A 22,048-nucleotide genomic window follows, 5' to 3' on the forward strand; every position below is an offset into this window, starting at 1 on the left:
TTAACTGTATATGATATTGTCTTGTTGCATAGGATAGCAAGTTGGTTTCGTAACCTCACCACCACCGTGTAATAGCACTAGCAATTAAGTATAGCATCAATAATGGGAGATGTGAAAGCAAGAGATATATATGTTTGGAGGCCTATATGACTTGTACATCGTCCAAAACTTTCTGCTCCAACTATGTATTTTATATTCTGAAATCTCATGTCACTCTTTCCAATCCTTTTAAAATTTAGGTAGGATGACAAGCAATCAATCTAATTAAAGAGATGTGAGCAGATACAATCAATTTTTTTTTTTTGTTATTAGATTATTGATAATTTGTAATGCTCCTCGCGCATAAGTAAGGGTCAAATATCATAGTTGTTTTCGTTGTGAATGTGTGTGTGTGTGTATATATATATATTTTATCTAATATATATGTGAATGTGAAGTGACCAAAAAGATACATACAAGTTTGTGTGACGAGAAAGATAAATACAAAAAGATAAACGTCAGACTACACCAAAATTTCTCTCTCGCCATAAAACAATACAAAAGATAAGTAACCAATTAGTTATTTGTACTCAACCCTTGTGGCTGAAGACGTTCTTATTATCAAGAAAAGCTTTCATAACATGAGTACATTGTTATTATTGCGACGCATGTCTATTGATATTAATTTGATGCCGCCAAAGTAATTTCCTCCCGGGTTGCCACTTGCGTGGTTGCCTAAAATTCTCTGTCAATGCTTTTGCATTCGTCAACAAAGCAAAGCATTTCATCCTTCTAATTTTCACACGCTTTGCCAAAAAAACAAGAAGACCAACTGACCATATATATAAATCCCCACAAAGCCATGTCAAACGTAAATTACGTAATTAAGAGGAGGAAATTAATTAAACCCTCCAACTTTTTTTGAATCTTTCTAACCCCATAAGCGGTGTAACATTCTTCAATTATCTAGAAGACTAGAACGTTGCAATCTGGTACTCTCTCGTAGATTGTAGAATGTGCTACGTAGCCCTCGTGACCAGAACCTGTGAAAAAAACCCTAAAAACCAAATGCCACCGCGGAAATCAGACGCACTGTTGATCCCTTGCAGCGTTGTGGTGAGTGAGGAAGCCACGTCCATTTCTCGTACACTACTTACCACAATCTGTGTGGAGCAAGAGAAACCCCGTTTTGACTGGGAAACCCTAATGAGGACGTACGTGGTGCCAAATTTTGCACCATTCAGCTTCCTCCGCTTAGCACCTAGGGCCTCAAGGTCACTCCACTATATAATCCCACTCCAAGGCATGCAATTTCAACAGTCCAAATAAAACGCACACTTTACAGCCTTCTCAAAAGTGCATCAGTTAATTAACTATTTGCCTGCTTAATCCTGTTTAATTAAGAAACGTACAATGGCTGCAACAGTTTCCATGCAATCAATCTTTACAAGTTCTGTAGCTTATGGAGTTGGTAAGAGCAGAGTGAACCAGCTGATTGTTCCTGCTAACTATGCACCAAGTAGTCTGCGTAAGCATGCTCACATGAGAGTAATCGCAATGGCCAAGGTAAATTTCCTCTATAAGTCTTTAGTTAATCTAGCATTATACATGTATTAGGGTTAGGGTTTTAATCACATATGGGTTAATTGCAGGATGAACAGAAGGAGCAACCAACCACTGTTACAGATGCATCAGAAAATTCAGAGCCAGCTCCTTCATCACCTTTACCTCCTCCACCTCCTCCTCCTCCTAAGGTAATTAACTACTCCTTATGCCGGGAAGCTTTCTTTTGCCAAACTTACATTGTTCAACTCTCAATTTAACCACACATTTAGGGCTAATTAGAGTTGAAATTCAGAGTCTCGTAACATAAATATTTTAATTACGTGTTACAAAATAGTTCGATGAGAGAACATTAACAAGCAGAGCTATATGTATCTCAAACACATCGTGCACAACATAAAAAAAAAAAATTTTAAAAATTATAGCTCCACCACTCATATTTATAAAACTCTAATTCCACCACTCATTCTTATAAAATTTCAAAACTATAAGCTCATGAAGATACATAGATTCTCATGGGATGCACGACAAGCATGTGACGTGTACATATTTCTCTCTGTGTGCAGGTCAGCCCAAAGTTTTCCGACGTGCTTGCATTTAGTGGCCCAGCACCGGAGAGAATCAACGGCAGGCTAGCAATGGTGGGATTCGTTGCAGCTCTAGCAGTGGAGCTATCCAAGGGCCAAGATGTGTTTGCTCAGATATCCAACGGTTTAGGGATCCCATTGTTCCTCGGCACCAGCATTTTGCTGTCGGTGGCATCCTTGGTTCCTCTATTCAAAGGGGTGAGTGTGGAGTCCAAATCAGAGGGACTCATGACTTCAGATGCTGAGTTGTGGAATGGAAGGCTGGCAATGTTAGAGCAAGTCCACCCCTAAGGACTTTGCGCCAGCACCCAGCGCATTTATCCACTCAAATGAACAGTAATAGACTGGAGTGAACAGTAATAGGCCAAGGCATCTCCACCCCTAAAAAAATGCGCTGGCACCCAGCGCATTTTTTTGGTGTGTTTTTTTTTTTTAAGTTTATTTCGGATAAGATTTTTAACCAATTTCAGATAAAATTTCAAATAAACTTAAAAAAAATACACACTAAAATAAAATTACATACTCATCAAATAAACTATAAAAAAAAAACACACTAAAATGAAATTACATAAACTCATCAAATACACTTTATTCTTCAACCACAAGTTTTTTGGTATTTTTTTTTCACACAAAAAGTATATGAAAGCTTTGGTAGAAAGTGTAGAAAATATTGAAATGTGGTGTAAGGTGGAAGATGAGAGTTAGGTATTTATAGAAAAAATAAATAAATTTTTTTTTAAAATTTTATGTATTTTTTAATATTTTTTCTGTATGTTTTAATAAATTTTAATTAGTTAATTAATGTGGACCTTTGATCTGTGATCGGACAGTATATTTTAAAAGTAAAATTTAAATTTTTTTTACCGTTGGAAATCCAACGGATATAAGCATGCCACGTCGCTGATGGGATCCGGAGCACAAGTGGGCTGACAGCCCTGTCGGCTACTCGCGGCAGCGCCTGCGTGAAGCGCACGCGCCAGGCAAACTGCCCAGCTTCTTGCTCAGTCTGTTTTGGGCTGGTCCATTGCCCAGCTCGGGCTGGGTACCAGTCAAAATGAGGGGTGGACTTGGTTGACAGGGTGCTGGCCCTGTTTTTATGCTGGGTCCTGGGCAAAATCCACTGGGGTGGAATTGCTCTTAGGACTAGTAGCCTTGGCCTTCACTGAGTATGTGAAGGGTGGGACCCTAGTGTAGACTAATATCTCAAAAGAGTGGGTTCATTTTCATTCTACGTAATATTAAGTGCTATGAGTATTAGATGATTTGTAGTCTTGTTCAAATTAAAATCATAATGTAAATCAATTTAAGTCATCTAGTCATATATTGTAATTACAATTTATAAAATAATGTAAATATATAAAATGTCACATTTACATACTCCACAATCCCAAAATATATGACTAACGCTAAAGAGACCCAATTTTTAAATCAAATTTGCAAATCAAACGATGTGTCACTAATAAGAAATAAACACGTTAATCAACATTTAATTAATAATTTAATCATCGACAACCATATAACCCACAATATATAAGTGTATGTATATTTGCCTTTTCTTTCATAGTATTTTTCTGAGGTGAACTGTGGTTTTGAATGCAAGTAAACTTTTTTGCATGTGGTCCAATATCTTAGTGGATACGATGTTGGATTTTCGCCCACGCGTCCCGAGTTCGAAACTCTTCCTTCCCTAAATTATTGTAATACTTTCTAACTCTCACCACTCTTTCTAATAATAATAATAAATAATAATAATAATAATAATAATAATAATAATAATAATAATAATAATAATAATAATAAAAGAATGCAATGCAACCTTTTAGACTCATGATGACACATCCCAACCCGAATCAGGGCATGCTAATCGTCACGTGAGAGTGACGTAGCCATGTGCACAGTGCAGAAGCAATAATGATAATAGAGAATACGGATAAATGAAAACCAACTCATAAGAGTACTAGTTAAGACAAGTGCTAGAATATGTGCAAATACGCAATTAGAGCGTAAGTAGCCTAAGTTCAGTCCAGAAGACAAGTACTAATTAAACGACACCCAAAGATGCCTTACATTTGTGATGGTCTGTCAGAACCTCCAATTAATCCTCGTGAGCCACCAATGAACAAGCTTATCTAAAACCTGGAGGGGAGTAAAACAGAAAGTGTGAGTGGGCAAAAATAAAGCTTTTCAAAACCATTTCATTTATCAAATGATCTAACCCCTTGCCGTAAAACATGTATACTTTTCCCAGAAATGGAATATAAACATATATATATATATATCAAATCATGCTTCACATATCCATATTCATAAGTATGCCATGCCCAAAATATAAAACAAAATAAGTAACTCAGGTGAAAATATATTCATGGAAAATAACACATTAGCCGGAACCCTGCAGAGGTTTGTACGACTGAATTCATAGCTCATTAGTCAATCTAGCAATAATCACCGCAAGTGACCTATACGGCACTACACTGCACACGAGTCGGAACCACTGTAAGGGTCTGTACGACAGGAATGGGTTTAATATAGTTATGCTCATTACTACGTTCTTGTTATAATTGTGCGATAAATCGTTAGTCACCTATAAGTCGGAATCACCTATAATGGTCTGTACGACAAGACTATGCACCTAAATTGGATTCAATGTAAGCATACGGTGCGGGAGGTGACATCATAAACAGGCATGTACCATAACTCTGGCTAAATTACAATCACCCGGGGTGCAAGTTCATGAGCTCTCAATCACGTCTCACATTATCAATGTCTCATATAACAAAACATAACTCACCTGTACTTACCTGAGCGTCCACAACACCAATTCATATTATGCATCATATAGTAATTCATATGCTGAATATAAATTTATATGCATGGCATTTCAAAGCATACTTTCATTTAAACGCATTTTCTAGGAAAATATCAAGTATATAAATATATACTGAAAACTAAAAGCCCACTCACTGGTATGTCGAAGGGTCGTAGCCCCCGAGTCGCCCTTGACTGCGCTCGTCCTCGGGATAGGTCTCACCTATATGCGAAATAACTGAATAAACGTTATTTAAAGCACATAGACAAAACTAGTTAATAACTTCTTATTCATTGCTCAAATGGGGTGTTTAAATATACCAACGTGATCTACACAACCTCACAAACATCCCCATATTTTTAGAAAAAGTTTCCGACCACCCACGCGTCGGCCAAGGCACGGCCAGACGCACCCTCACGCGCGGGTAACCCTGACGGAAACCTAACTGCCGTTAGGAATATTCCGTTAAAAAGCAACAGAAACCGTTAAATCTACATGACAGTGTTAGAATATTTCGTCAAGTTTAACGGATATATTCTCTGTCTTTTTCCTTCGAACTCCGGCGACCGTCGTCGTCGTCGAAAACTGGAAAATCTTAAAATCCTTATAACTTCTTCATTTTTGCACCAAAACTCATGAAACTAATACCAAATTGAAACTTACAACGAATAGAACACATTCTTACCAATTTCAAGCTCCAAAAATCACGGAATCACGTCGGAAAATTCCTCGATAATCCTGCCAAATTGCAACTCATCAAAACTAGGTCTCCCGACGTCCAATTTGCTTGGTTTTTCTTCTCCGAGCTTCGTAAGAACGTCCTAAAGCTTCCTATGAGCTTAAAATCCCCTGAAACATCCATAATTACGACCACAGTACTCAAATCGAGGGTGATGATTTCTCGGGGTTTTGAGGGTTTCATGATCTAAAAATGGCATATATGAACTCAGAGACTTGCAAGGAGTTTGAATCTTACCTTATTGACGTCCATCCATGCGTGTATGATTGGTTCCAAAGTTCATCCGTACAATTGTACGGATTTTCAGAAAAATCCGTGAAGGAGGAGAGAGAGAGTGCACGGGTGTGTTGTGTGGGTGTGTTATGTGGTCCTAGTTTGTCCCCAACAAACCAAAACAAAACACTTAAGTCCTAAGTATTCCAAAACTTAGGAAAAATTAAAAAAGAAACCGCAACCAATATATCACACACCATAAGGTTCAAGGGTATAATTGTAATTTCAGGCTGTCGAAAATAATACTCTGGGACGCGCTGTGACACATGAACTTGACTATAGTAGACTTAATAATTGTGAATACTTCCTTAAATATTGAACATTTAACCTTGAATAGTTGAATAATTAATTTAAACTTGTAAGCTGCCCACCATAGTAAATATTAACCATCAATAATAAATAAAAATATCAATCAACACTTAAGTAATAATTCGATTATCAATAATCACGTCATATGATCCACTACATATGATTTAAATAGATAATTTCTCTAACATCACATTTTATTCATTATTATAATGTTAAGGTCTACGTTTGACCAAAAAAAAAATTGACCAACAAAAAGGAGTGTTAAATTCTACGATTACTTTTAAGATCCAACTCCAAGAACCTAAATATGTTAACTAGTCAAATTGAAATTAAATGAATTAAATCAAAAGTTGTGCTAGTATCAATCGTAAATGAGCACATAATAATATATTGACTATTGATATGCGTGGGACGCTTGTGAGAGTGATGTTATGTCAACTATTGATGGTTTGTCCATGACTTACGCAGGACCCAAACAATCGATCACTAAAACTACATCACACACTCGCAAAATAGTGCTAACATCTTTCGTCAATGAGATTATATATTAGCAATTGTGATTGTGTACATAAAGTTGTTTTTCTTGAACCACGATTTTATACTTTAATCAAAACTAAGGGGCGTTTCATTTGGAATTTTCAAGGTGAGTGAATTTCTTCAAAATTTTAGAGGTAGAAGGCATGATTTGTTTAACACATTATGAAATTCTCTCAAAACCATCAAAATTCTTCACTTTATAAAATTCTTTAAAAGAGAAATTTTAAAATGTTATAAGAACTCATACACTTTTATCAATTTGTCATATGAACTTAAATTTTAAACAATTTGTTATATAAACTTTCTGAATTCATTAATTTGTCATATGCCCTTAATTCCGTAAGGGTTTACGTTCAAAATAAATCGTACTTTGTACATGACTTGTGTTTAGAGATATTTAGGACTTTCAACTCTCCACTCTCCCAAAAAGTTTTCTTTGCCGAAACAAAAATTTAGAGTTTCTATAAACTAAAAAATGAAAATGTTTAGGCAATGAAATAATATTTTTTATTCTAAAACAAAAATCAAACTTAGTATAACGACATGGCATAATTACGATCGAGTTTCTCTCCAACAGTATAGTCCTCAAAATATATACCACATGTTCTTGTAGTATAATTGTCCTCTAAAACAATGGTAAATATCAACTTACATTATTTTAACTAAGTTATTCCTTATGGCAAACAATAAAATGAAAATGAGGTCAAATGTTTGAAATAATTCTGAACACAAGTTATGTGCAAGTGTTTTGCATAAAAAACTTAATAGTGTTAAGATGAGATGATAAATTAATGATTTTGGAAAGTTGATATGACAAATTAAAAAAAATGTGCAAGTTCATATGACATTTCAAAAAATTTATTTATACACTGTATAAATACATATAAAAAAACTTTGACGATGTAAGATGATACTTTTCGAGTGCTAATAATAATTTTTATATAGTAATTTATTTAAAAAAAAACCTTTAACTGGTTAGTTGATAGTGAAATTTGATTTACCCTATCTCTCTCTAGTAAGTGCAAGTAACTACCGTTACGCATAAAAAAATGAAGTGCAAGTAAAGCATACATTCGAGAAAGCGATAGAGAGCGAGATAAAGGCGAGAGCTTTATTTGCCGTACCGCCATCTCCCACTCTCCTAGAGTTCTTCTGCTAATTCTCTCCGAGTAATTAAAGATGGTAGACTTCGCTAGGGTTCAGAAGGAGCTTCAGGAATGCAGCAGAGACATCGAGCGCTCCGGCATCAAAGTCATCCCCAAAAGCGAAGCCACTCTTGCCCGTTTAATCGGAACAATTCCCGGCCCAGTTGGTACTCCTTATGAGGGCGGCACTTTCCAGATCGACATCGCATTGCCAGGTTCAATTCTCAATTGCCCTTTTCACTGTTTGCTGCTGTTTTGTATTTGTACTCGTAATTTTGATGTTTTTTTCTGTTTGTTTCCCGAGCAAAAGCCCAGAAAGTGAAATGGGTTGTGCCAAAATTGAAACTTTTCTATGAAAAAAGGTTATGGCAGTGAATATATTGTTGGGTTTAAGTGGGTTTGAATGAAGAAACTTGCTGCTAAAGAAAAAAATTAAAAAGATGTTAATTTGTAATATTTGGGTTGTTTAATTTGGAGGGAAGTAAGTGTGTGAATATTAATTTGTTGAAATTACACTTCCTTTTCTTGTTCTTGTGTGTTCTGACCCTGTGCTGTTAGATAATTTGGTTTGGGTAACTTTTGATTGCATTAATATGCAAAAATTAATAGTTTAGCTAATAGCTGGTTGCTTGTAAACATGGGTTTCGATTCGTAACGAATGAGAAAGGAATATACTAAACTTACTACTAACACGGCTGTCAACTGTCTGATTTCTTCGTGCAGATGCGTACCCTTTTGAGCCTCCCAAAATGCAGTTTACGACCAAAGTTTGGTAGGGCGAATTTATGTTCATATCTCTTCCTCTAGTTTCTTTTCTTTCTATTCTGGTTGTTCATTGACCACACAGTGCACACACTGAGTACTATGAGATGTCCTACATAGCCGTTTAGGTCATATTGCATATACGAGTATGCATTCGGAAAATAGACTTAAATTTCCCGGTTTGATAAGACTGAAAAAAGAAGCCATTAAGAATAAAGAATGAACGAAGAAGGTATACTGAAGCCCAGCTTCTGATTCGGAATTAGAACTTCTTTTAGGTCTCTATGTAGTCAACCCAGTTCAAACTGCAAGTTGACGACTTTGATCGAACTTTCTTTGATTTGGCTTGGATGTCAATGTTCGGTTCTTAGTATATCCTGTTTACTGACCTTTATAATGTTAAGTAAAAACAGTTTGTAAAGTAGAACAAAACAACCAGGTGCCACTGTGTAAGATTGCAGGGACTGATGAATTGGAATACTCAGAAAAACGATATGCATAGGAATCATTAATGATTTTCTGTTGTGTATATATGTCATATGTTGAAGGCACCCTAATATTAGCAGTCAAAGTGGAGCAATTTGTCTGGATATTTTGAAAGACCAATGGAGCCCAGCTCTTACACTGAAGACAGCACTTCTTTCTGTACAAGCTTTGCTTTCTGCTCCTCAGCCAGATGATCCTCAAGATGCTGTGGTGGCACAACAGGTCTAAACTAGCGTTTTTCCTTTAACCAAATATGTGTTTGTGGATTGATGGTAGATTACGTTTAGTGAATGTGTAGTACTTAGAGTACCGGACTCGCAATGGATTGCTACTAATCTTGCCCTAGTGATGCCTCTTGTGTATTATTTATGAAATTCTTCTCCCTTTCTAAGTTAGTATGTCTATGTTGATACTGCAGTATCTGAAAGACTATCAGACCTTTGTTGGCACTGCTCGGTACTGGACAGAAACATTTGCCAAGAAATCATCTCGTGGGATTGTTGAAAAGGTCAGTGTGATCCTGCCTTCTCTTTGATGGAAAAAAAAAAACAGATAAATTTTGAAACATAATTCACCATAAAATAAAAAAGAGTACTCCTTTGAAATCAAACTCAAAAGTCTGGCAAACTCTTAGTTTATTATCTTATTAATAACTCACAACGAAGAAATTATCTGGAAATCTGGAGATCTGTTAAGCTAGTGGATTTTACATTACAGGTACAGAAGCTTGTTGAGATGGGCTTCCCTGAAGCTCAGGCAAGGAGTACTTTGGAAGCCGCTGGTGGGGATGAGAACTTGGCCCTCGAAAAGCTTTGCTCCGGTTAGCTAGAATTAAAAACTTTGCTCTGGTTAGCAGAAAAACGGCAGCTGCCGGCAGAGATATAATCTTTTAAGTATATAATGCTACCCACCCTAAGATGCTGGAAAGCATACTGACATCAAGGATTAACTGGATATAAGGTTTTCTTTGTTTAGTTTAGAGTTATATTCTAATGCTTTGCTGACTTTGTCTCTACTCCTATTGACCAAGTATGTTAAAATGTGGAACTTGGGTAAATTTTATTTCAGCGCCGTTGTTCTTTCGATGAATCACTCGAGTACAAGCTCCTTGGGGTTCATTGTGGGTAGCTATTTAGTTCCTGCTTCTTTGTAACTTCGGATCCTTTTTAATTTCTCTGGTTTGATCAACTTCTCAACCGGTGTCTATTTGCTCTCTCGTCTTCTGTCCTAACGACTCTCATCTCCATTGAAGACGAGGTTCTGTGTTCGATTCTCTCTTAGCATTGCTATTTTTTGTTCGATTCTCTCTTAGCATTGCTTTATCAAAAAACGAAGAGAACTTTCAATTTCTGGTTACACCAACACTCATACCAAACTCAGACGTTTAAGCAAAGAAAAGAAAAGTAAGACCTCAATTTCTGGTACCTACATTATTTGGTTTTGATATTTAATAAATGCACAAATAAAATTAATAAAAAACTGGTATTGGATTGCTCATTATTTCGTGTGCGTGGGAAGAGAAATCCTATATATAAGTACAAATGCACACAATACATATGCATTTTTCGCCATCACCGCTTCAAATTGAATATTTTACAATTCTTCTGCGATCGCACAAAGTACACGAAGCAAAAGAAAGAGCGTTACAAAAAATACACAACGCGAAACAACGAAGTGCATTTTCGGAAAAAGTAATTAGTAGCAATGGTAAACAGCCACTCTCCTTGAAGGAGGAGGTTGACACACGATGAAGAAGGCCATTGCAAGCACCAACGCCAGCACCAGCCCCAGCAGCATGTTGTCGGAATCCAAGCAGCAGATGAAGCTTCCCATATTTCTCTGAATCCTTCCCAAACTTTCTGTGTTTTCTTTCTTCTTCGGAACTCGAAGAAACAAAGTTAATCAGTTGAAGGGTTCAAGTGATGAGTTTTATGCCCCTTCATCCACCAGGACCACCACATATCAAAGAATGCAGCCAATCGAGAGTGGACACGCTTTGTTCAATAATGTTGTGATTCTTTTACTTCTTGTGGTTTTGGTTTGTCCTGCTTCTTTGTGGCTAGTAGTCCTCTGGATTCAGCAACATTATTTATGCTTCTAGTAAACTCTTTTCTCTTCATACCAACTAGTATTACAGTTTAGAACGTATATATTTCTCCTAATCAGTAAGTGAGAGGTTTCAAATTCGACTCACATAGATAACGAGGACATATAATATCTCATTTGATTTTGATCCCTAGTTACAGATGATCTATTATGTTGCTTCACCCTCCGTTCATAGTAGAATATCGCCTCTTCCATGTAGTGCAATGACAAACATTTAATTTAGGGTAAACTACCATTTGACCCATTGAACTATTACTCTAGTTGAACTTGACTCCTAAACTATTATTTTGGTAAATTAACTTCCTGAACTATTTGAAATAAGCCAATTGACCCCTTGTCGGTAGATTCCATCCACTATTTCATCAAATTCAAAGAAAAATTAGTCTTTCCTTAATTAATTCTTACTTGTCAACTATAACCAACAATGTAATTATGACATGTGAAAACAAAATAATGTGTAATGACAATGTCAGATGGTCCGTTATGTAAACGCTTGGTTTTTTATGTTTTCTCATTATGCTATATATTTTTGAATTATTTTGTGTCCATGTGTCAAAATTTTATTGGTGGTTATAGCTAACAAGTAATAAATAATGATGAAATGACTAATTTTCCCTTGAATTTGACGAATTGATTCAGCAATCTAACGGCAAGGGGTAAATTGACTGATTTTAAATAGTTCAGGGGGTCAAACCGTAATTTACCCTTTAATTTATAAGAGTTAAACTTGAAATTTCACACATATAAAAAGAAATATCACCAAAATTGTAGCACATATTATGTTTGCTATTATGTCTGGCATACAAACAGAAAAGATGCAATCATACCAACTCACATGCATCAAATTTCATCAAAACTCTGAAGTTAACTAAGTTTGGACGAAAGTAATACTAGGATGTGTAACTTTCCCTGAAGTCTTTATCTTGCATCCCCTTCTTTATTCGACCAAAAAAAAAAAATCTCCGCAGGCCCATTTCACAAAATCAGAAGGTAAAGTCCAAAGCTTTGGGCTTCTTTGATTGGACTGCTTGTTAGAAGTTTCGGAAACGTCATGTACATACTGATCTGATGAAAAACTTTTCGCCTTTGTCTTATAGTTCAGTTGATGAAGAGTATTTAATCATGCGTTCGAGGTCCTCCTTTTCCCGCTATTATCGCTTGTATCAACATCCTTGACAACGTGGCCATTTCGACATTTTGTCTTCTCATTAAAGAAAATAATAATGTTATGATTTTGACATTAAGGTGTCTACTCTGAAAATGAAACAATCGTACAGAAAATACAACTGCTTGGGGTTAAATATTGAGTGATCGATTTATAGTTTAACAAGAATTGTTTTAGAAAAAATGTCCAATAAATATAAATAACGGTAAATGGTTAATCATATTTTAATCACTTAAGATTAAATGATAATCAATATAATATACAAATTGTGATTTATTAGTTAATTTTGATACACGTTTTAGGCCAACACAACACCCCTCAATCTCATCGATATTGCTTTTTAATGTAACGACTTATTTTAGGTTTGAGGTTTTTCCACAAAAGATCTCGGTGATATTAACTATGAACCTCACATGCATAAATTGTATTAGCTTTAGTATATCTATGATGTAACACTCTGTTCCGAGATAATTAAGATAAAAAGAACAAGAAGTTTGGTGAAAATATACTCATCACTACCTAACTCAAATATATTTACATTGCCATTCTACCTAACTCAAATGTGACTCATGCAGCAAAGGAAAATTACATCGAATGAGCAATGAATGCAATGACATGTTTGTTTGATGTTTCTAGAAAAACCTTGGCATGCTTGGCCCTTCCATTGCCATTTTATTATGTCGTGAAAGTTTGAATCATCTAGTCAATGACATGTCAATTTTCTATTTAATCACCGGCACTATAAACTTGACCTTGAATGTGACTACCACTATATAATTAGATATAAGATTTTGACTGTAAAAGCGGTGGCGAATCCAGTAATTATCTTCCAAGTAGCACAACGAAGTCTTACGTTACTTTGCTAAAGTTTTTTTTAGATATGTATCCACTTACATTTTTTACGATACTACTGGAATTGAGAAATTTCATATGCAAAAATTAACTCTTTAGCTATTGTCACATGTAAAGCACTTATGCTCGCTCGTAAGAGAGAAGACTATTGCACCTAGAAATCTCCCGTCCTCCTCCTTCCCTCTTCATGCCCAAGGATAACACCACTACAACATTGCAAAGTTTCATGTATAGAAAAAATATGGGGTAGGTGTTAAAGAGTTTATAATTCAATTGATTAAAAATATTTAATCATGCATTTGAGATCCTCAATCTGATTTTTTTTCCTTTCAATATCACTTGTATAATAAGGGGAAAAAAAGAGAGATATTAAATCTATAATTGTATTAACTCAAATATAATAATTAACTTATTTGTTATTAAAATAAGTATTAAAATATCATTGAACAAAATTAAAAAATAAATATTAACTAGTGAGTACCCAAATAATATCATTTTTTCTTAAGCAGAAGGCTAACGAGAGTTTAACTTCGTGGGTTGAATATCACCCTTCACTTTACTAGTCACTAGTACGAGGACTAGTGGGTAGATATGCGATCAAATCAGCCACAAAGTAACAAAAATTTGGTGCCTTGAATTGCAATTCTACTTAAATTCACATGCAAGCTTTGTTTCTTGTAATAAATGTGAGTATCCAACTTCTCTTACTCTTTTGAATAGGTTCGGTGGAGGTTGTTAGAATTCATTTCCATCTCATTTGCTGCGACTTATCAAACTATTAATTATTATTCATTCTTTCTCACGTTACTTTTGCACAAAATTACCATCCTTTTTACCCTAGATCGAATAATTCAACCCTCCAAAACCAAAAGAATGAATCTTTGTAGTTAGAGTGGATCATTGTTTTTATTAGAGTTAATTTATAGTCGTTGAATTGTTGGTGATGGAAGGTCAGTTTTCTTTTGGTTCGACAAATAATTGGATGGCTCGATTCTTAGCCCTTCATAATTTTCACTCATTTCACTTACAGTTTTTTCTCGGGTTTCAAATGCTAATCAAGCTCAAAGGTTGTCTTTACAAGATTATTTTGTAGATTTATTTCCTTCTGTGGTGCACCAGATTCTTTGTTTATCTTTGCCTTTAAATGTAGAGGATGACAAACTGATCTAGGAGCATTCATCTATTGGGAAATTTTCCTTTTCTTCTGGTTATCATCTTATTTGGAAAAAAACATAGCGATTGTGCTTGGGCTAAGGTTATTTGGTGACATTTTATTTCGTCTTGACTATCTATTTTGGTTTGGCTGTTCTGCCTTGACTGTCTGTTTTGTCTTGGCGGCTTTTTCATGACAAACTTCCTATCGTTCATTACAAACTTCCTACCGAAGGTGTACCACACGACGTGTTATTTCTTTAGCATCAATTTGTTGTTTATGTCATAATTCTAAGGACTTTACTGTTCATCCTTTCTTCGAGTGTCAAATTTCTAGCCAGCTTTGGAGGTGGTTAGCGTGTCAATTTGGTATTGTTTTGTCTTTTTCAGATTCTCTGGCTATTTTTCTGGGATGCCTACTTTCGTAAACTCTTTTCTCAACAGTTACACAATCTTTGGATTTTTACGGGTCTTTCTACTTCTTTTGCTATTTGGAAGACTCGAAATAAGTTTATTTTTTTAGGGTTGCCCAATCTATTTTCATCGTTTTTGCATTTCTTTCAATTATGGGATCATTCATAGTGGAAATTTTATTCCTAGTTGCTCTTAGAGTTCTAACGCTCATATCCTTTCTTCTCTAGGGATTCAGCCTATCCCTTGCAAGACACCAACTATTCTTCATGTGCTTTGGTCTTTCCCTTAGTTTCATTGGAAAACTTAACATAGATGGTTTGTCTAAAGGAAATCGTGGTCATGCTGCTTATGGAGGAGTTTTCAAGGATTGCCATGGTCAGTTTCTTGGTGGTTTCTACCAAGGGATTAGTCATCGCAACTTTTTTTTTTGTGTGCAGAATTATCAGCAATTATTATTGGTGTAGAGTTTGCATATTAGTGGATTGACATTGTCTTTAGTTGGAAAGTGACTTTTCTAGTGTTATTTTTGCTCTTCAATTAACTGATTTTGATCCTCATTGGCCTCTTCGTACGTGATGATCTATTTGTTTGGACCCCATTTGGAAGATGACTTTCTATGTCTCTCACATATATCGTGAAGAAAATATTGTTGTAGACAATTTTGCAACATGGGATTGTCTTCTCCAACTTTGGTATGACATGTTTCCCTTCTATTGGCGGTTCATGCTGCTTTTTTTTCAAACTATGTTGGCTTTTCTAGTTTTCGCTTCTCAAATTAATGTGCATCTCGGCATACATGTTTGTCTCACTTTTTTTTTCTTAACCTTGATGTTGCTTGATTTAATGTTTAAGTGTGAAACGTTCCGCTCCGCACATGAGAGACTGCATCCATTGTCCACAAAATATCAATCCGGCTCTCTTTTCACCAGTGGATTGTGAATCTTCAATAATTATCCAAATTAATCATGATTAGTCTAATCAAGTCGTGCATCTACTTTTCTTTCAACTAGAAATCTACTTATTATTTTAATGGGAATCCTAGAAGACTGAGCCATGTGGTTCTTGTCCCACACATGGAGTCAATGTTATTTTCTTATATAACTTGGAACTAAAAATGTGTTGGACTTGACCCTGGTCCCCGGTACCGGAGAGCAACTTTCATTGAATAATTTTACCGCGATTGTGTTAATTCAGTTAATGTAGAACAAAAATTACATACAATATTGTCAAAATTATTAAATCAAAATATCACGTAACGATAAATCTGTTCTACATAAATATTTCTTCAAATCACTGATTTAAAAAAAAAACTTACATTGCACGAATATACAACTACGATAATATACCCATATATATTTGCATCATTATCACGAGATGATGGTATAAGTTGGAAGTGCTTCCCCTGCCCCTAGAGCTTTGTCGAAAAGTCGCTTTTCTACATCTGGTTTGACTCTTGCGGTCCCAACTCCCAATTTTTACACTTCATGTGACACCAGCTTTTCTGTTTCTCCTTTTCCCCTCCGCCCGCGGTAAATCGTAAAAATCAACCAATTAGATACCCCAGAACCAGTGGCATTTCCGTAATTAAACCGAAAATCCGTGGCTCAATATTTCTCACCAACTGACAAGTAAGACTCTCACTCTGATGACAGACACTGAACTCCATCAGAGGCGCAACCGGATCACAGACGCCATCTCTCTCTCTCTCTCTCTCCCCGTTTGTCCGTACTCCCGTCGTTAAAACCGCCACCTCCCGCCGCGGTTTCCATTTCAGTTTCCCGGCACGACGTCGTATCGGTCGTCATCCATGTGACAGTCCAATACTATACAGTAATACAATACGCGAGCTTGAAGCTGTTGAAACGACGCCGGACTGCGATATCTTTGTCCCCAAATGAGTCGCCGGAGCTCCGAGAGCTGAGACGATGGGGTGCGTTTTGGGCACGGAGGCATCGGCCGCCGGGAGTCAACGGAGTTCCGGTGAAGCTCGGCGCCGTCGCCGGAGCATCGAGGAGCCATCCGGCGCCACTGAGCGAGTCGAGGCCGTTAGGTCTGATAGCAAAGAGGTGGTAGCGAGGCAGAGGGCGAACAGAGCGAATCACACTGGTGATTTCCCGGCGATCGAGCGGCGGAAGCCTTTCCCGGCGAAACAGGAAGGTTGGCCGTCGTGGCTGCTGGCCGTGGCCGGCGATGCGATCCAGGGCTGGACCCCTCGGCGCGCCAACACGTTCGAGAAGCTCGCTAAGGTGCTCAAAATCGCAACTTTATCTGGTTTGAATTTAATTTCTATGAATTCATATATATTTTATAATTTAATTTATCTGAATTCTATTTATTTTTATTAATTTTTGTTTAGATTGGGCAAGGGACTTATAGCAATGTGTATAAAGCAAGGGACTTGATTAGTGGTAAAATTGTGGCATTAAAGAAGGTTAGGTTTGATAATTTGGAGCCAGAGAGTGTGAAATTCATGGCCAGAGAGATCAATGTGCTCAGAAAACTTGACCATCCCAATGTGATTAAGCTTGAAGGGTTAGTCACTTCAAGAATGTCCTGCAGCCTCTACTTGGTTTTCGAGTACATGGAGCACGATCTCTCGGGCCTCGCCGCCAGCTCCGGGGTGAAATTCACTGAGCCTCAGGTACATTTTGGATTTCAATTCGATTAGTACGTGAAGTCGATGCTTTGTGTTGTTGATTTTGATTTGGGTTGGATTGTTGTTGGGTGTAGAATGTATATTTCTTTGTAATGTTGGTGGGTTGGGTGCTTTTGAGTTGGACTTTTGGTGTCTGCTTTTCTGGGTTGTTTTTATGTCTTTGGATTTTGTTGTCTACTTTCGTTCTTGAACTCGTGTGCCGTAGTTGTCCTTTTTTCTGTTAGCTTTTGATGTTAACCTGAGACCTTTCTAGGCTGGATTGGGTCCCATAGTTGCTAGTTTGGGATTCCAGATTTATGATTTATGTGCATCCGGCATGTCATACGATGTTATGGTATCGTTTGGGGTACGTGAATTCGGGCAAATATTCAGTTGCTCACATCACTTTATTAAGTGCAGATATAAAGGTGGAATTGGTTAGAAGCTCAGGGAAAGAAAGGGATGTCTTTTGTTCTTTTTTATTGTTTTGTGTACACGCGAAGAAAGAATTTGAATTTTAAATTCCATTAAGTGCAGCTTAAGTTAACCCGAAAGTCCACCGAGATCAAAATTGCTCAAGTATTTGGTATAGATATTAGATTGGTTCAAACTCCTTTTTTCCTTTTTTTTAGAGGTATTTATGCCAAACTTTTGTTCACTAAAGATCAACTGTTTCAGTTATATAACAAACTATTTTCTAGCTTTAAAAAGATATTCGGGATTAAAATGGGGAGTTACTTGAAAAAAATTGATGAATGGGCTTAAAATTGTATCTTACAGAAAGTAAGCTAGCATCTTTATTGGTAGGCTTGTAGCTGACTTCCTGCACCATTTGGATCTGATTTGTCTGGCTCTTCATTTCACATGCATGGAATTATGACATTGAGAGGCTGGTTTATTTCTCAAGATATTCGCTTGTCAGGTCAAGTGCTATATGAAACAACTGCTGTCTGGGCTTGAGCATTGCCACAACCATGGTGTCTTGCACCGGGATATCAAGGGTTCCAATCTGTTAATTGACGACGAAGGAATTTTAAAAATAGCTGATTTTGGACTGGCTACTTTTTTTGATCCTGAGAAGAGGCAACCCTTGACTAGTCGAGTTGTCACTCTCTGGTACCGCCCTCCTGAACTTCTTCTTGGTGCCACTTTCTACGGAGTTGGAGTTGACCTTTGGAGCGCGGGCTGCATTTTGGCAGAGTTACTTTCCGGGAAGCCTATTATGCCAGGACGGACAGAGGTATTATGGTTACTTTGTTTAATCTGTTGTTTTTCTCTTTAGGTTATCTGTTCTGTCCCTGTTAATCAATTATTCCTGATTGTTGAGTAATGAGTAATGATGTGTTGCTCCACTCTTTTTGAAACTATGTTGCATCTTCGTTTGGTACACTTATACTTGTAAGTCTACAAGTAAAATACAATAGTTCTTGTGAGATGTTATTCTTGTCTCATGTAAATGGTTTGAACTTTGGTATCTTAAATCTTCTTGATTGATGTGTTGACATTTTCTATTCATTCATATGACTTCAGTTTGACAAACACCTTTGAAACAAACACCTTTGAATTGTTTTCCTGTATAGGTTGAACAACTGCATAAGATATTTAAGTTATGTGGCTCCCCATCTGAGGAATACTGGAAAAAATATAAATTGCCAAATGCAACACTTTTTAAGCCACAGCAGCCATACAAGCGTTGTGTAGCGGAAACATTCAAGGATTTCCCACCTTTTTCGCTACCATTAGTTGAATCTCTTCTGTCACTAGATGCTGATGGACGAGGCACTGCCACCGCTGCTCTAAATAGTGAAGTAAGTACCCTCTATATAATTCCAGTTTTCTCTGAGGAAAATATAATTGTGAAGCTAAGTTTAATAATTTGAAAAGAAACATCATCTTGCATCAGAAGAAAAAGAAAAAGAAAATAATCATCAGAGTGGTTAATTAGTTCAAGGACTCTGTGGCATTCAGTGTCTACTGAAGAAGTCTTCTTAAAAATTATGTTTCTTGCCAGAAGAAACATATATCACCCTCTTGAAGTTAGCAAGTGCTTAATGCTGACTGCGTTCTTTATGATTAACTGACCTGCTGGCTGTGCCAGATTTTTATTGTGTCTAATTGCATATTTGGTGATCTGGGTACAGTTCTTTACTACCGAGCCTTTTGCTTGTGAGCCATCAAGTCTACCAAAATATCCGCCCGCCAAAGAAATGGATGTAAAGTTACGAGATGAAGAAGCTAGAAGGTTACTCTTTTACTTTTCTTCATGCTTGCTGCTTTCTCATTTGAGCATATGATAACAGATGATATTTGTTGTCCTCAGGCAAAGAGGTCTCAGTGGGAAACCAAATGCTGCTGAAGGTCCCAGGAGAGTTAAAGCTCGTGATCGAGTTGGTCGGGCAATTCCAGCTCCAGAAGCTAATGCAGAGGCTCAAGGAAACTTAGATGTACGTGAAGCTTCTCTCTCTCTCTCTCTCTCACACACACACACACACACACACACACACACATCTTACCCCACTCCTTCAAAATAGAAATAACCTTAATATTTCTGGAATGTCATTTGGGCTTTTCATAATACTGAGTCGAACTGCATAGGCTTCCGCCCTTTCTTAGTTGCATCCAGGTCTTATATTCTGCGTGTCAAGGACTTCTGTTTTCCCTTTTCGGTGCAGTATACAGACATGAACCTGGAATTAAACTTCCCCTAGTTTTAGGGTTATGTTTTATGAATTTTAGGTTGAGCCTGACTTTTGACATTTCTCTGTTTGGCATGAGCTCAACTTGATTAATAGAATGTGGTGATGATATTTTTGACGATGCCAAATTTCTTGAACTATTAAGTAATGGGGTAGATCTGACAGTATTGGATCATTGCATCAGTTTACATTGGGCACCATCACCGTAATACAAACATATCAGCTAACAATTTTCCTCCCATTTTGATATTGCTATGCTTTGGTTGGGAAAGAGAGTAGTCACCACAAGGAAAATCAGTATGTGAACAGTGACAGTGGCAGTGTTGTGCCTTAATTTTGGGTAGTGCTTGTCTTAGCTAACTCTTATACTCTGATCTTTGCTGATTTCCAGAGGTGGAGAGTGATGACACAAGCAAATGCCAAGAGCAAGAGTGAGAAATTCCCACCCCCACATCAGGATGGAGCCGTCGGATACCCACAAGAAGCATCACATAAAGGACCGCTCTCATTTCTCACGACGGATGCTTCATTTGGATCAATGATTTTGAACACAAAGTCTTCATCATCTGTTAAAAGCGTGGGAGCAGGCGGGGGCCCTTCAAGGAGGAAGAAAACAAATAGAGAAGACCCCTTGATGGCTCCACCTCGGAAGTTCATCCAGGCGTTCAAGCCTTCCTCGATAGGGCTATCGATGAATTTATTGTTTAAGAGTAAATAATCGATTCCTGAGGGTGTTTTTTGAAAGCTTAAGGTAGAGAAAGTATCGTTTCTGTCAATCTTTTTTGGCCTCCTTTGAAATTAGGTGTCTCTGTCGAGCTTAGCTTGGTTTTTCGGATTGCAATCTTATTTGTTTCCTTCATTAATTGTTCCCATTTGTTGTAATATAAACCCTTGTAAGTGTTTCGTTGTATAATCCACACAACCGAAACGCCAGAAAAGATAGTCCCACTTCTTCTGTACAGTATTTCAAATCAAGTGCTTTTCTTTGACATTGATGCTGCATTGGAGAAGGCTTGTTCCTGAAGCAAATCAGAATTTATGGGGGATTAATATATAATTGCTTAGTATAGAAGCGCTCGTGAACAAAAGTGCTATTTAGATAAGCATTTTCAAACGACCCCGAACTCTCTGCAGCTTAATTATCAAATTGCAATCTGGACAAAACTATTTTCCTACAAGTTAGAACATGTATTCCAATATCATTTGCCAAAACAATATCGGGAAGGGAATAGTTTCTGTACACCTTTAATTGTTTTTCTCCGTGCATACCTCTGTTTATCCAAGCTTAACCTTTTCATACGACGTCGTTTCAGTAGTTGTTTCACATGCACAGGGAACGCTCTACATTTAAAAAAAAATATATTTATTTATTCTTTCTGAGTTTACTATTTACAATGACTCTTTAGAATTTGCATATTCCACCGGATAGAAAAGGCTGAAAATATTTCCAAAGATATCTGATGTTGTAAATAGGTAAAAGTGTGAGAGATAACGTTTGTTAGAGATAGAAGCGGAACGAGTGTAATATATCACATAAAGGACGTAGGGAAAGAGAGGAGGGGGATATTGATATTATTGTTTTTCACTCTTGATATGATGTGTTGTAATGAAGTTACAAACATGCCTCTGTTTATAGGAGTTTGGTCCGACAACTCCTTACATACAAAAAGAAAATATTTCACCTCCCCATGACATTTTCATCTAATGCACTTAATGACTTTCACCAAAGTCCACTTTGGTTAACTTTCTCACGCAAACACGTGTGGCATTCACGCCACATTTCACTAACATCTGAATTAATATGTCAATTATAAACCGAGATATTAGTCCAAGTTTTGA

General features: G+C 36.9%; 3 protein-coding genes across 3 annotated transcripts; all 3 read left to right on the top strand.

Moving 5' to 3' along the window:
* The first annotated feature begins 1,284 nt into the window (after window positions 1-1,284).
* Window positions 1,285-3,440, top strand: LOC103454902 (early light-induced protein 1, chloroplastic-like). The gene is made up of 4 exons (XM_029092062.2): window positions 1,285-1,545; window positions 1,632-1,733; window positions 2,109-2,399; window positions 3,267-3,440. The coding sequence occupies exons 1-4, from the start codon at window positions 1,393-1,395 to the stop codon at window positions 3,321-3,323; spliced, it is 603 nt and encodes a 200-aa protein (XP_028947895.1). The 5' UTR covers window positions 1,285-1,392; the 3' UTR covers window positions 3,324-3,440.
* A 4,387-nt stretch (window positions 3,441-7,827) lies between these two features.
* LOC103454901 (ubiquitin-conjugating enzyme E2 27) lies at window positions 7,828-10,278 on the top strand. The gene is made up of 5 exons (XM_008394498.4): window positions 7,828-8,156; window positions 8,665-8,713; window positions 9,252-9,411; window positions 9,608-9,697; window positions 9,907-10,278. Exons 1-5 carry the CDS (start codon window positions 7,976-7,978, stop codon window positions 10,012-10,014), a joined length of 588 nt encoding a protein of 195 aa, XP_008392720.3. The 5' UTR covers window positions 7,828-7,975; the 3' UTR covers window positions 10,015-10,278.
* Window positions 10,279-16,295: 6,017 nt separating this feature from the next.
* LOC103431082 (probable serine/threonine-protein kinase At1g54610) lies at window positions 16,296-21,200 on the top strand. The gene is made up of 7 exons (XM_070812298.1): window positions 16,296-17,124; window positions 17,235-17,519; window positions 18,436-18,753; window positions 19,094-19,321; window positions 19,655-19,755; window positions 19,834-19,957; window positions 20,601-21,200. Exons 1-7 carry the CDS (start codon window positions 16,804-16,806, stop codon window positions 20,925-20,927), a joined length of 1,704 nt encoding a protein of 567 aa, XP_070668399.1. The 5' UTR covers window positions 16,296-16,803; the 3' UTR covers window positions 20,928-21,200.
* The last annotated feature ends 848 nt before the right edge of the window (window positions 21,201-22,048 follow it).

Source organism: Malus domestica, chromosome 14 (assembly GCF_042453785.1).
Source record: "Malus domestica chromosome 14, GDT2T_hap1".
Classification (NCBI taxonomy): domain Eukaryota; kingdom Viridiplantae; phylum Streptophyta; class Magnoliopsida; order Rosales; family Rosaceae; genus Malus; species Malus domestica.